The 13,070-nt window shown below is 46.5% G+C and overlaps 7 protein-coding genes across 7 annotated transcripts; 3 read left to right on the top strand and 4 right to left on the bottom strand.

Moving 5' to 3' along the window:
• Positions 1 to 294: 294 nt before the first annotated feature.
• On the top strand, positions 295 to 683 carry GLAREA_12601 (Sm-like ribonucleoprotein; the record flags this gene model as incomplete). The annotated part of the gene is made up of 3 exons (XM_008083382.1): positions 295 to 435; positions 486 to 576; positions 628 to 683. The coding sequence occupies 3 exons, from the start codon at positions 295 to 297 to the stop codon at positions 681 to 683; spliced, it is 288 nt and encodes a 95-aa protein (XP_008081573.1).
• A 102-nt stretch (positions 684 to 785) lies between these two features.
• Positions 786 to 1,580, bottom strand: GLAREA_12602 (NagB/RpiA/CoA transferase-like protein; the record flags this gene model as incomplete). The annotated part of the gene is made up of 2 exons (XM_008083383.1): positions 786 to 1,432; positions 1,481 to 1,580. 2 exons carry the CDS (start codon positions 1,578 to 1,580, stop codon positions 786 to 788), a joined length of 747 nt encoding a protein of 248 aa, XP_008081574.1.
• A 562-nt stretch (positions 1,581 to 2,142) lies between these two features.
• GLAREA_12603 (uncharacterized protein) lies at positions 2,143 to 3,105 on the top strand (the record flags this gene model as incomplete). The annotated part of the gene is made up of 4 exons (XM_008083384.1): positions 2,143 to 2,271; positions 2,354 to 2,468; positions 2,520 to 2,701; positions 2,749 to 3,105. The coding sequence occupies 4 exons, from the start codon at positions 2,143 to 2,145 to the stop codon at positions 3,103 to 3,105; spliced, it is 783 nt and encodes a 260-aa protein (XP_008081575.1).
• Positions 3,106 to 4,472: 1,367 nt separating this feature from the next.
• On the bottom strand, positions 4,473 to 6,143 carry GLAREA_12604 (Phosphoglycerate mutase-like protein; the record flags this gene model as incomplete). The annotated part of the gene is made up of 2 exons (XM_008083385.1): positions 4,473 to 5,808; positions 5,896 to 6,143. 2 exons carry the CDS (start codon positions 6,141 to 6,143, stop codon positions 4,473 to 4,475), a joined length of 1,584 nt encoding a protein of 527 aa, XP_008081576.1.
• A 736-nt stretch (positions 6,144 to 6,879) lies between these two features.
• Positions 6,880 to 8,316, bottom strand: GLAREA_12605 (Isocitrate/Isopropylmalate dehydrogenase-like protein; the record flags this gene model as incomplete). Its single annotated transcript, XM_008083386.1, has 5 exons — positions 6,880 to 7,671; positions 7,722 to 7,844; positions 7,895 to 7,981; positions 8,095 to 8,163; positions 8,230 to 8,316. 5 exons carry the CDS (start codon positions 8,314 to 8,316, stop codon positions 6,880 to 6,882), a joined length of 1,158 nt encoding a protein of 385 aa, XP_008081577.1.
• Positions 8,317 to 8,668: 352 nt separating this feature from the next.
• GLAREA_12606 (uncharacterized protein) lies at positions 8,669 to 11,878 on the top strand (the record flags this gene model as incomplete). The annotated part of the gene is made up of 3 exons (XM_008083387.1): positions 8,669 to 9,005; positions 9,055 to 11,138; positions 11,186 to 11,878. 3 exons carry the CDS (start codon positions 8,669 to 8,671, stop codon positions 11,876 to 11,878), a joined length of 3,114 nt encoding a protein of 1,037 aa, XP_008081578.1.
• A 193-nt stretch (positions 11,879 to 12,071) lies between these two features.
• Positions 12,072 to 13,028, bottom strand: GLAREA_12607 (Trypsin-like serine protease; the record flags this gene model as incomplete). Its single annotated transcript, XM_008083388.1, has 1 exon — positions 12,072 to 13,028. One exon carries the CDS (start codon positions 13,026 to 13,028, stop codon positions 12,072 to 12,074), a length of 957 nt encoding a protein of 318 aa, XP_008081579.1.
• Positions 13,029 to 13,070: the final 42 nt, after the last annotated feature.

Raw genomic sequence — 13,070 nt, forward strand, 5'->3', positions numbered from 1 at the left:
TTCTAAGGTCTGTGGGTACTTCGATACAATTTGCGGTCAAAAGAAAGGTAAGAGGTGAGTTGCAGAATTATGTGTAGATTGTTGTGAATTGCATTGTCAAGAGAATGAACTCGGCTGCCATCCAAATAAATCCCCACTAGCGCGCTATGACCTTGCAGCCTTGCCAAAAAGCTTCAGACCGCGACAACATACTGATACTGCGGGGAACGCGACGACCATCACTTTAGGATCCTCAATCAGCGCCATTGCTACAGTACGTTCTTTTCGACCTTTTACGTCAATCCAACCGCAAAGATGAACAGAGGTGGTGGAGGCGGTGGGCGCAAAGTCCTTCTTCCCCCAATCAATTTCATATTCAAGCTCCTGCAACAGCACTCGACGGTACAAATCTGGCTTTACGAGCAGCTGGCGATTCGAATCGAAGGCAGAATTAGGGTGAGGAACGTCCAGATTCTTGAGAATATCAGGCTAACAAGGGGTGTTAGGGTTTCGACGAGTTCATGAACCTGGTTATCGACGATGCGGTGGAGGTAAAGCAAGCTACAAAGACGTCCGAGGAGAGCAGGAGATCATTAGGTAGGCGCTTTCGAAACAAATATTCTGATGTGTAGCTAACCCGGTTCTTAGGACAAATTTTACTGAAGGGCGATAATGTATCATTGATTCAAAGTTTACAAGGATGAATTAAATGAAAAGGCGTTTGGTCAATCCGGATTTACGATACCGAAAGTGGAAAATGGTTTAGAGAAATGAACCGGTCTGTGTGGAAGGTTGGTTTTCGGATGTTAAGAGGACTCAGCCGGATCACCTATTACTGCTCCATTTCCCACCAGCAAACCATGTAGAAGATGATCATGTTCTCCGGTAGGCACCGAAAGCTGAGTATCAGGTTGCAAGAGTTGCTCTTCCAGAGCCAGACCATAGAGTAATGCATCAGTTCCAGGCCCCAAAGACAGTTCTTTGGCCGATGTCCCTCTTCCTTCCAGATATCTATGCAGGAAATAGTCATAGAAGCCTTTTCCATGCCCAAGACGTTTTACGAAATTTGTCTGAGAATCCAATTCAAAGGCGACTCCAGGCATTAGAATCATGTCAAGCTGCCCGCTCGCTCCAGCTGATGTTTCGAGGATATGTTCTCTTTCTTTCACGGTCTCGGAATCAATAGTTGGAATTCCCCAGCTATCTCTTTCCAGAGACTCATAATCTCGAAGTGATCGAATATCAACCATGTCCATTACGGATTTTGGAGTATCAGGCGATGAAGAACTCGACTTATGTATGAATGGTACGAATACTTGCTTTCCAGATTCCAAGGCATGGCGCACTATTGAGTCTGTTTGCACTTCTCCGCTTGGCATCGATAAGTAGATTCCTATTCGTTTCGCATTTTGGTAAGGTTTGAAATTGGTGATACTTTTGAATAGATTACTACCTGGGAAGTGTTAGTGATGAGTGTGCAGGGAGTTAGTCACGAGCTTACTCTGAGAATTAACAGAATCTTGCGCTAAGTCTCTTAGTTTCTGCTTCATAATCGTCCGCAATTCTTTCTTTGCAGCTTTCAAAGCTGTGGTGGATGCCATCATTCTCAAATTCTGATCTAGGGAATGTACCTTTAACAAAGTGTCCAAGTTGAAAGACTAGAGCCAAAAGTACGATATACTGACAAATGATATTGAATGTTCGTTCCCTTACTGCAATTTCTCTAAGAACTGCAGCTGTACCTGATTCTAGACTGATGCAATATTTGCGATAATCAAAATCCTATTTTTGGATACGGCTTCCCCCTCCCCCCAAACTTGGCAAGCCCGGCTCGCGGAGGACAAAATAAGTGGCAGTCGTAAACTAATATTTCCTAGATTAATTTGACGAAATATCGTGTATTTAGTAGATTAACTTGAAACAATATCACTATTTCGTCAATTATTTTCAGTAAATAAGAATTTTCAACTCTATTCGAACTCGACTAATTATTTACCTAGGTAGGTAGTCTCCTCCGCGAGCCCGGGCAGGGATGACATTTGAAAGACGCCACATGTGTGGCTGGTGGGGAGCGCTTGCCGACCGTTTCCAAAACGACCAGACTTGCGCGTGTATCTCAACTCCGTCACCATCTTCAACCTCACTAATCAACCAAATCACATCATGCCTTCCATGACCCTACAGTCGCTACTGATCGCAGGCGTATGCCTTGCATCCACCGCTTCCGCTCAAATTGATCCTCAACTCGTTGGTACATGGTCGACAAAATCTGCGAAGGTTCTCACGGGGCCGGTATGTACGAATCCGGGAGGGAGGGCATTGCTGGAGTCAAGATGAGGATATTTGAGGTGGAAAGCTAATGGTGCGCGTCTAGGGCTTTTACAATCCAGTGAACGATAGTTTTATCGAGCCGAGCCATACTGGGATATCGTACTCCTTTACAGCAGATGGATTTTACGAGGAGGCATACTACAGAGCTGTTTCAAATCGTAAGATAGGGCAAATTCCATTTCACACGGATATATGCTGATTGCTGTTAGCTTCCGATCCTAAATGTCCTTCTGGAGTCATGCAGTTCCAACATGGAACCGTTGTGATGAATCCAGATCTCTCCTTAGCTTTCACTCCTTTTGCAGTGGACGGAAGACAACTACTTTCAGATAGATGCAAATCTGAATCGCATGCCACATACACCAGATACAACCAAACGGAACTTATGTCGGTAAGGAATGCGTATCACACAAGCCGAATCAACACTAATTGAAATAGAAATGGCAAGTCTACATTGACCCATACACAAAATTGACTCGTCTCGATCTTTATCAATTCGACGGAACTCCAATGAACCCCATGTTCCTCGCCTACAGACCACCACAAATGCTCCCAACAGTCACCATGAACCCAACAGCCACAGCGACAGGTGGGAAAGTAAAGAGAACCGCAGGAGCCGAACCACGAGGAGAAGAACTCGCGATCCCCTTGAACGCGAACGCAAAGCACATCAAACGAACCCTCGACGGCGAAAACCTCGAAAAACGCTCCCTCCTCCACCGAATCGATGCCAGTATGGTCTGGTGGGCTGGCGTAGGAATGGTTATCTTCGGCGGAACTGCCTACATGTTATAGTTCCCCTGATCAAACATCGTGTATCAGCAAGTGGATTTTGTATATATGAAGACAAACGAAATACGTCGAAAGGAGGGAATTGCTATTAGAAAACGACTATCTGTCAAGGAACCGGGCGCAACAAACAAACTAGAATACGGGTGGCGTTGGGGAGAAGGACAAACTTTACTTTAGCTATTTGCTTTGAAATAATTCATACCCTCTCATGAGTAGGGGGTTGGTGGTGTGGGGGTTATATGGAGTTTCGCACTTGATCATTGATTAGGGAGATGTATGTATTTTTGCTGGAACTAGGGGGGTTGCTGAATCGAATGGAGTTGTTGAATCATGAATGTTTTTCTCTAGAATATGTTGTGATTCAGGTCTTTGGTTGTGTGGGTCTAGTGTCTGACATGATCTTCTACGCGGCTAGAAACTTCCTGCACTTATGATCGGAGGGCCAGATCTTGTAAAGCCGGTCCTTCCTGGACCTGAGCTTGTGGAGAATCGTTCGTCTGGAATCCTTCTCTAGGCAGAGACTGGGCTGGCAGTGGGATTTTGATATCCAATTAGTTGGAAGATATGATTCTTCTTCAAAGTTCAATTTCAGCAAGTGCTGCTCATACTAATCCCAAAGCTATCACAGCTTTTCCATATCCTCACGTGCGATTTCTGAAGATATGTTGCTAGTATCATTCGATAACCATCAATGAGAAATGCAGTTCTAAAAGTGCGATAGTGTGTGGAGATACTGAAACTTTAGGTATAGCCTAGACTTTGCAGGAAGATCGTGCGTAGTGTAAGGAGTGTGGATATTCCTGTTAAGTTAAGGTGTTTCGTAACTTTCGTTTAGTTGTGTGGTAGTGTGTGATTACCTAGGTATATTAGAAAGTTAATTACAAATCTTTAAATTCTTCTCTGTGGCTGGAAATCGATATAATCAAGTGCCACACAATCCCATCCCACACAATCCCATCCCATCCCACAAACTTCCATACTACACGTCAATCCCAATCCCACAACTACAATATTTTATCAGAATGTTAACGTACCTACTACCTAGATTTCTCAGAAGTTGATTGTAGAAGTATTTTGTGAGATAGTAGTAGTTATGGAGGTGTTTTTTTTTAAGTTTGCTATAAATAAGAGAAGTAGGGGCGGTTTTTTGGAAGACTTTTCATGGAATCTGAGTTGATTAAGCGTGGTTATTTAGGTATATCTTCATTTAGGTGTATTTTATCTAGGTAGGTGGGTATCCTTCTACCCGGGTATCAATCTACTTTACTCTGTTCTACTCTACTCTATCCCCTCTCCTCTTCTCCTTCCTCTATTCCCCCCTTCCTTCCCTCTGCCCCCTCCTCCTATCACCTAATTAAAACAACCCTCACCTAACTAAAACAACCCTCCCACCCCCCACCCCCCCTCACAAACCCCAAACTATCCACAAACCTCCTCAACGTACACCGTCCCAGCGCATCCCCCCCACAACTCTCCAGCGGTAACACGCGATCATTAACCAGCACCCTAACATACTCCTCCTTCGCACCCACACAAGTCATCTTCTCAAAGTACGCGCGGGCGGCAAACGGCACCGTCCAAGAGGCCGAGAACCCATTCGTGTCCTGGACATTCTCAATGGTCGTATTCAAGAGCGGTCGGGTCTCATTATACAGCCCGAGAGCGCCGAAGATGGAGGTCATGTCGTTGTCGTGGCTGAAATCTGCGTAGAGGGATGTATTGCCGCCAAGAGGGAAAGTCTTGCGCGAGGAGTCGAGGGTCGAGTTTGTGGATGTATGGTCGTTCACTGGGGTATTGGTGAGACGAGCGAGGAGTTCGTTGGCGAAACCGACTCCTTGGGTTGCGCCGAGGGGATTACCCCAGGTGTAATCGTAGTATTTTTGTAGGGATTGGTAGTAGTCGTATTGATTCCATTCCATTTCGGTGAAGAGGTCGCAGAAGGGGGAGATGGTGTTGCCTTTGTCTGAGGCGATGGTGTTGAAAGGGCAGAGGTCCATGAGGCTGATTGTTTGGGTGAGGGTTAGGTTTGCGCCGGGGAGATTCTTGTTGAGACGGGCGGTTATGGGAGGAGTGAAGATTTTGGCCCAGATGAGTTGTGCGTCACGGCCGTAGCTGGGTCCGTTTTCAAAGTTCTTACAGAGACCGTGGCTAAGACTGTTGTTAAATCCTTCATCCTCGGGAATGACTAGAATGTCATATGGATAGTAGACCTTGGCTGGATTATTTCTCATGCGGAGGTCATGAAAGCCTTGTGTCCAGTTTTGAGCAGATTCGAGGACTCGATCTTGACCAGATGCTCTGATGAAGGGTGCAGTGTGAAGAGCAAGACGATGGTAGCGATTGTAGAAATGCTTTCCAGAGTTGATCATTTGTTGTTGACCGAATCCAGTGAGCTGATCAGCTCCAAGAGTATATTTATAATTCTTGATAAACTCATAACCAGGCCCATAAGACTTCACATTTGAATGAACGTGTTCAACGGTAGCATTGTACAACATAGTCTTGGAACTCGTAGGATCTCTCGCTCCATGACGAGACAAGATTTGAGCGAAGGTGACTACACACTGATCTGGGATATCCGATGAAATGGCTGACGGAACAGAAAAGTATGGAGAGTATTGACCCCAATAATGTGATATCTCAGGTTGACATTGATAGCCAACCTGATAAGAATCACAGCCTTGCCAGACAGCATTTCCTTTAACCCTATTCAACATCAGTACTCCCTCCAAAACATACACACTCCAGCCATCCAAAGTCCTCTCCCACGTCCAAATAAGAAAACAAACTCACCCAATAACCCAATACAAAAACAACAACGCCCCAATAAAAGACGAACTCATGATAATCAACTGCCTCCTCTTACTACTATGAAAAGTCTTCAAATGCTGATTCAGAATCCTTTGCGTCGCCTGATGAACATCAAACGAAGGTAAACTCTCCGGCGGAGGCAGATCCTCTGGCGGCGGAGGACTCGCAGTATTTAATCGATCGTACTTCCCACCACGGCCACTTGAACCTATAGTACCGAAGCCCGGCATATTTGTGGTTGGCAAATTAACACTTCGTAGTGTTGCGAGGTAAAGGGGGGATGAGTGTGTTATTGGTGGACGGTCAGGTCGATGCACGCGGACTGGGGTGAGGGGACTGAGAGCATGTCGGTCATGAATCTCTCATCGATTTAGTGAAGGTGGATTGTGACTAGGTTAGAAGGTAAAGGAAGGTGTGAAGAGAAATGAGAGAAATGCAGTCACTGAGTTGTCGTGGTGTAGCGAATCGATCTTCACTTCGATGTCCACGTTGTTGGACGACAGGGGTGTGGCTTCTGTGGTGGAAGCGTCCTGTACTCGTACAACGACAACATTTTATCCATTTCGGCAGGTGAGATGCAGGGTCAATGACCTTTTAAGCTCTAATGCAGGAGCTTATAGATTCTGAGGTTAGGCCGGATATGATGCATGGAGAATTATCGGGTATCGAAGTAGCATGATAGGTATTATATTCAAGTCGGGAATGAGTTCTGTATGCGCTAAAGCACCAGTAGTCAAATAACGTCTACTCACAACAAACCAAGTTTGTGCACTTTCGAGATACGATATCGCAATATGTCGGAAAACTCCTTCTAACCTTTGCATACCTCTGCGAGGAACAGGTCAAATCATTCTCGAGCCCATCACATGGATTTTAAGACTGCTTTCAATTTCTAAATGCTTTAAAACAGGCTATGCAATTGGTTCAATGGTACAGTCTACAGCCCCGATCAAGGGATATACATATCTACAAACGCTTGATGATTGCGCCGGCATACTCGTGTGTCTTGGACTTTCCTCCCAAATCACCAGTCAACGTCTTTCCTTCTGCTAGGGTATCGAAAATAGCAGTCTCAATTCTCTGCGCGTGGTCGTACAATTCCATATGTCTCAACATCATGATGGAACTAAGGAGAAGAGCAGTTGGATTGGCAAGAGCCTTGCCAGCGATATCTGGAGCAGATCCGTGAACAGCCTCGAAAATGGAGCATTCGTCTCCAATGTTTCCAGATGGGGTAAGACCAAGACCACCAATCAACCCAGCGCACATATCGGAGAGAATGTCTCCATAAAGGTTAGGCATGACCAGAACTTTGTCGTTGTATGGTGTTGGATCGGTAACGATCTTCAAACATGTGTTGTCCAAAAGCTCAGCATCGAACTCGACGTTTGGGTAATCCTTGGAGACACGGTTTGCGGTTCCCAAGAAAAGACCATCACTCATCTTCATGATGGTAGCTTTGTGTACTGCGCGGACCTTAAGACGGTTGATGTTCTCGGCGTACTGGAATGCGAATCGCAGCACGCGCTCACTTGCCTCCCTTGTGATAAGCTTAATACTCTGCACAACACCGTCCACCACAATATGCTCGATACCAGAGTATTCTCCCTCGGTGTTTTCTCGAATCAGGACGGTATCTACGTTATCGTATGGGGTCTTGTAACCGGCGATAGAGCGGCATGGTCGGACGTTTGCGAAAAGGTTGAATGTTCGGCGGAGGGTTAAGTTGAGAGAGACGTGGCCTTTTCCAATTGGTGTCTAATGAAGCTCAGTAAAGTTCCTGCACCCATCTATAGAATCAGACTCACAGCTAGAGGGCCCTTGAGCGCAACCTTGTTTCTTTTGATGCTATCGATGGTCTCTTGCGCGATTGTAGTCTTGCCATCCTTTAGTATTGGGGTAACGTCGACTGGTTCCCACTTGACTGGAGCCTTCAATATGTGTTAGTGGTAATTCTTCCTGCGAATGGGTGTATTCTTACGCCGGCGGCTGAGAAGATGTCCTTGACGGATTGTGAAATTTCTGGCCCAATACCGTCACCCTCGATCAAACTAACTGTGTAGAGGCCCTTCTAAAAGTCAGCATCCTCTGCCCCTATGGTCTGTGTCTGGAAGTCAATTGAGCCCGCCAGCCCTTTCTGTGTTGCTATCTCGAGTATCTGAGTTGTTATCGAATCCTTACATCAGTGTCCTTTTGTCCGTGGAACTTGGCGACTGCTCCCTTCTTGTCAGTGGCATAACCTCGTTGGAACTATATAAACCACTCGTCAGCAATTTTACCACAGAAAGCATCTTGTGCCAGGAAACGCGAACTTACTCGGACAGAAATTGATGCTGTTGCGCGGGGGATTGCATGGAAAGCCTGCCGCCTCGCAGGAGCAGCAATTGAGCGAATTGCTAACATAATGACTGTTGCGACAATGCAGTTGTCGTCGCAGGAGTGTGGTATAGGAGAAATGAGGGTGTAGGGTGGGCGGTTGGAAGGAGGAAGTTTGCGATAACTGAATCGGCAAGAGCCTCGAAAAACCGATTACGGACCTTGAGCGCTCAAGCTCCGTAAATTCGGAAGACGCACTAGGCGCCGATGCGCCGCCGTATTGAAGCTAACAACACCACCAATAAGAATATACTTTGTGCTTTTTAACTTCAAATGCGACGCTGCGTGCCGGTCACCTTTTCGGCTTTTATGATGATAGCTGTATGAAATGCGAAACGACTCTGCGCTTCTATGAGCGAAGCCGGAAGGGTACCTCAATATGACCGATTACGCCCAAACAGTTCTAGACCATTATGGACTGAGTACTCCATACCCCTTGGAATGGCCGCCAGAGAAAGATGATAGTGAGGCATCGGAGGAGGAGGAGGAACCGATTGCAAAGCGGATGACCAAAGTTCGAAGATCGAAATCTAGATACTCGGCATTAGCACGCGCAACCAGCGACAGGAGGAGTCTCGTTCCAGGATCGCAGAAGTCGAATAATGGAGTTGAGAATCTGGTGCAGCGGGACGAGCCTGATCCACTGGGAAGCACCGAAAGCGTTGTTAGGATACTGCGGCAGCTAGGGTTGCCAGTGCAAGATGATACTGGGCTTCGTAAGTACTAATATTACAAGTATATATCAGGTATCTAATATATGTATAGGCAATAGGTTCCTCCTCTCTTCGACCACCTTTTCACCGTCGCTTTTTCTCTCGCAAGTTCACTCTACTGCCTCCACCCAAGATTTGCTGCAAGGACTCGATACCCTTTCGCGATCCATTGACCAGAAGTCGGCTTCTTTAAAAGTGTTGGTCGAGTCCAACTTTGAGCGTTTCGTACGAGCAAAAGCCACCATAGACAATGTTTATACCGAGATGAAGTATAGAGGAGATGTCCCCGTTGTACCTCCTCCCCGAACTCGACCTCACTCTCGCCACGCTTCAAGAAACAGCTTTCGAGCAAGCAGTGGAAACCAAACTGCTATGACTGCCATGGCCCCAGATGTCAAGAAGAAGAATGCGCTTTCTAAGGAAAGCGAGTTTGGGGTTCTAGGGATTAAAAAGCCACTTTTGGACGTTTCGGCAAAGGCAGAAGAAGTATGGGGTCCTGCTCTGGGTGGCCGTGAAAAAGAGGAAAGCTTGAAGTCGATGTCTACAATTTTCGAACGCTATAAAGAGATGTACGAGGCCAGTGCTGCAATTTCGGATTGTATCAAGAGAAGAGATTATGAAACGCTTGTTGAAGAATATAGTAAAGCACGAAAGTTCGCCGAGGAAGCGAAAGACCTCACTGAGATGCTGGGAAACTCACCACCTACAGATGCTCAATTACATCAGATACTACTGGCCGCACGTGTCTGGCATGATGTTGAGGATCAAGTCGCAAACTTCAAGCGAGAGTTGTGGCGTAAGCTCATCGCTACTCATGACCTTCCAATGAATGGCGAAACCCCATCTGGTAGCCCGCAGGATGGACATATGGAATTGATTGGCATTCTGCTTGAACTGGGAGTAAATGACAGTCCCATCTGGGTTTGGCTTCTCAGTCGCTATGATCATCTTAAGAACAAAATCACTCTGACTTGGGATCGTTCGAAGGTTGAAATTGAAATCCTTCGTCGTCGACTTGCAAATGGTGAGCGACCAACAAACCAAGTTGTAGCTTCGCATTTACGGTCTCTTGCACGCCATACTGCGGAAGACAAGCCTACCTCAATCGATTCAGCGGAAATTGTTGAGCTTTGGGAGAAAATGTATGGTCATCTGACCACGCTGCTCTCTGCCAAAGGAATTCTTGGAGAGGTTATCGAGTTCTGGAAGACGGTTCAGAGTTTCCTAGACGGATCGGCTCAACGAACGTTACCAACTGGTCTCAATGGGGAGTCAAGGGTGCACCACAGACTATCCTCGGAAGGTACAATTGAATTGCAGAAAGGCACTGTCGAGCTGATCAGTATGATCAGGGAGAGAGTTTTTGGCTTCTTTTCTGATCTTCCAACCGAAGACATCTCCTCATTGTTCTCTCCGATACCAGCTACACCAAACACCCCTGGATCCGCTGGATTCGCTGGCTTAACACCAACTTCGATACGAGATCCACGATTCAACTTTGACGCAAACAATCTGCCACCACCGTCGCCTAAACGAGGAGAGGCTTGGGAGAAGTTTGCTTTTTGGCCACCTTGGTCGAATTCGCTAAGCGGTGTACACTATCTTGCCAAGCTGCTTGTATTGCTGGGAACTGGAGCCGGCGAGATGGCGTCTGTCCCGCTTATTGGAGAAGGAGATGGTGCTGCTTTAGAGCAACTAAGAAATCTGATCGGTGGTGCTAGAGAGAGATGCGTGAGTGCGATATGTGGGGCATGGAATAAGGATGCCGAAAATATCAAAGTCCTTGAAGATTGGCGGAGATCACCTGAACGCCGTAACTTGACTAGGATGCCGGCGAATTTTGGTGCTTTTGAGAGTGCTGTTCTCTCAGGAATGCAAAAGATACTGTACATCTCTGAGGCTAAGGTGGGAAATGCCCAGGTCATTCCTCCACCACCGGCAAAGCTTTTGCAAATGGTTCGAAGTCAATTTGTGACGACACTCTACAAAGCTTTCAGTGGATTAGTAGAGAATTCGGAACGAGTGGTTAAAGCGACAGATGATGATTGGACTACAGAGACTGATGGGCTAGCAAGTCCAGTTGCAACGGTGATAGCAACTAGCATTGGAGCTGGAACTGTCAATGCTAGCGATCGAGTAAGTCATAACCAGGGCAATGTAGATGTCAACGCTAATCTTTGTAGAATGTTCGTATGCTGTTGACGTTGAGCAATCTTCAAGCTCTTCGCATTGATGTCATTCCTAATCTCACAACGCAATTTGAGAACTCATTTGCTGTAAAGCTGACAGAAGAGAGCAAAACTATTCGTAATGTTGTTGGCGATATTGACGCACGCCTATTTCAATCTTACACTCGTCCGGCTGTAGAAACCCTTCGCAATATCATCAAGCGTGGTATCATGGCTCCTGATTGGCCCCCAGCTAACGAGGAGAAACCGAAGGAAGTCAAGGCATATGTGTATGAGGCTCTACTCAGCTTAGTGCTAGTTCACACCCAAGTCTCCACCACAGCATCGTCTCTTACCTCTCAAGTTCTTTCATATCTTCTTGAACAAGTCTCCCGAGAGCTTTTAGATGCTTTCAAACAACGACAGCGATACACACTTTCGTCCCTTATGCAGGCTACCCTTGATGTCGAGTTTGTGGCTCAGACTCTTACTCAATACACGACAGATAAGGCTAGCGAAATACAAAGTCAGATCTATCAAGAACTCGACAAGGGGACGGACAATGATGCGAGACAGAAACTGCAAAATGAGTTGCCGGAAATGAGGGCTGTGTTGAAGAGGTTGCGAGAAGGAAGTAAAAGCGAGTTTACTTGCTTCAAGAGACATAGAAGAGCGGATCGGCCGGCTGTTTCACCACCGCCAGTCTGATCATGCTCTCTAGTCAAAGCAAAATGAGACAAATACCCCTGTTCACGATCTTATCAAGAATCCTGAGGCTGCCTTGGGTCTTTCCTTCGGAAATTCGACCTCGCTATATAAACCGCCGTGAGAGTTACCAGCTCTCCAATGAATTTACTCTATTTACATGTAACACAATGCAATCAACCATCAACAACCTCATCTATACAACAACCGGATCATCCCTAGAGCCTACTCCCTCCTCCTCAAGGCCCATCAATCCTCTATTCTCTTTCAATAACTGCACTACAGCCACCCCAGGAATCCCCCTCCGCATCCCCGTCTCATCATCCCAACTACTGTGCAACCCCACCAGCTTCCCGTCCAAATCCACAATCGGCGCCCCAGAATGACCCCAATAAGTCCACGCATCATGCATTAGACTTCCTATCTCGGAATTATCCTGCGGATTCGAGCCTTTAGCAAGCCCTCTATAGCTCCCTGACGATACCTCAAAGAGGTTATATTTCGTCTTCCTAGCGGTTGAAGACTCGAGGTCTTCGGCTCCGGGTTGTCCGATACAATACACCGCTTCTTCAACCTTGATCTTATTTTCACGAACTTCTAGACATGAGAACTGGGGTACTTTTCCCAAGGGCGGGGTCTCACACTCGACAGCAACAATCTTCAGAAGCGCCAGATCTCGAACTCCGTCCCACACCTTACATTCAGCCAACACAGCCTTACCATCATGAAATAACAACCAACGCACTTTACTATCCTCCTCATATTCTTCCAGCGTATCTCCGAAACAATGGGAGCATGTCAGTACCCAACCGTCTTTGTGGATTAATACGGCAGTACCCGCTTCATGTTGCGCGAAGATTAGAGTTGAGTTTAGGGCGGTGAGAATGGTTGGTGAGGACTCTGGGAGTGTTTTCAATATTGAACTTGAGGTTGCTCTTAGGGTTTTTTGTTTTAGCCGGAGAAGTTTGAGGGATTTTGTGTTTAGAGAGGGGAGAAGGGTGTTTGGTGGGTGTATCTTGATGGGTGTGGTTGGTAGTGAGAGGGGGACTGTGAAGGTTATTGGGGCGGGCGAGGTTGTTTGGACTGGTGGTTGGGTTTTTGGTGCTGGATCTGGGGGCTTTGAGGAACGGAGAGTTCGTTTTGAGGATGACATTTGGTGAGTGAAGATGTGAGATTTGAGATGTGTGAATGGGAT

The sequence above is a fragment of the Glarea lozoyensis genome, assembly GCF_000409485.1.
Source record: "Glarea lozoyensis ATCC 20868 chromosome Unknown GLAREA19, whole genome shotgun sequence".
In the NCBI taxonomy this organism is placed as follows: Eukaryota; Fungi; Ascomycota; class Leotiomycetes; order Helotiales; family Helotiaceae; genus Glarea; species Glarea lozoyensis.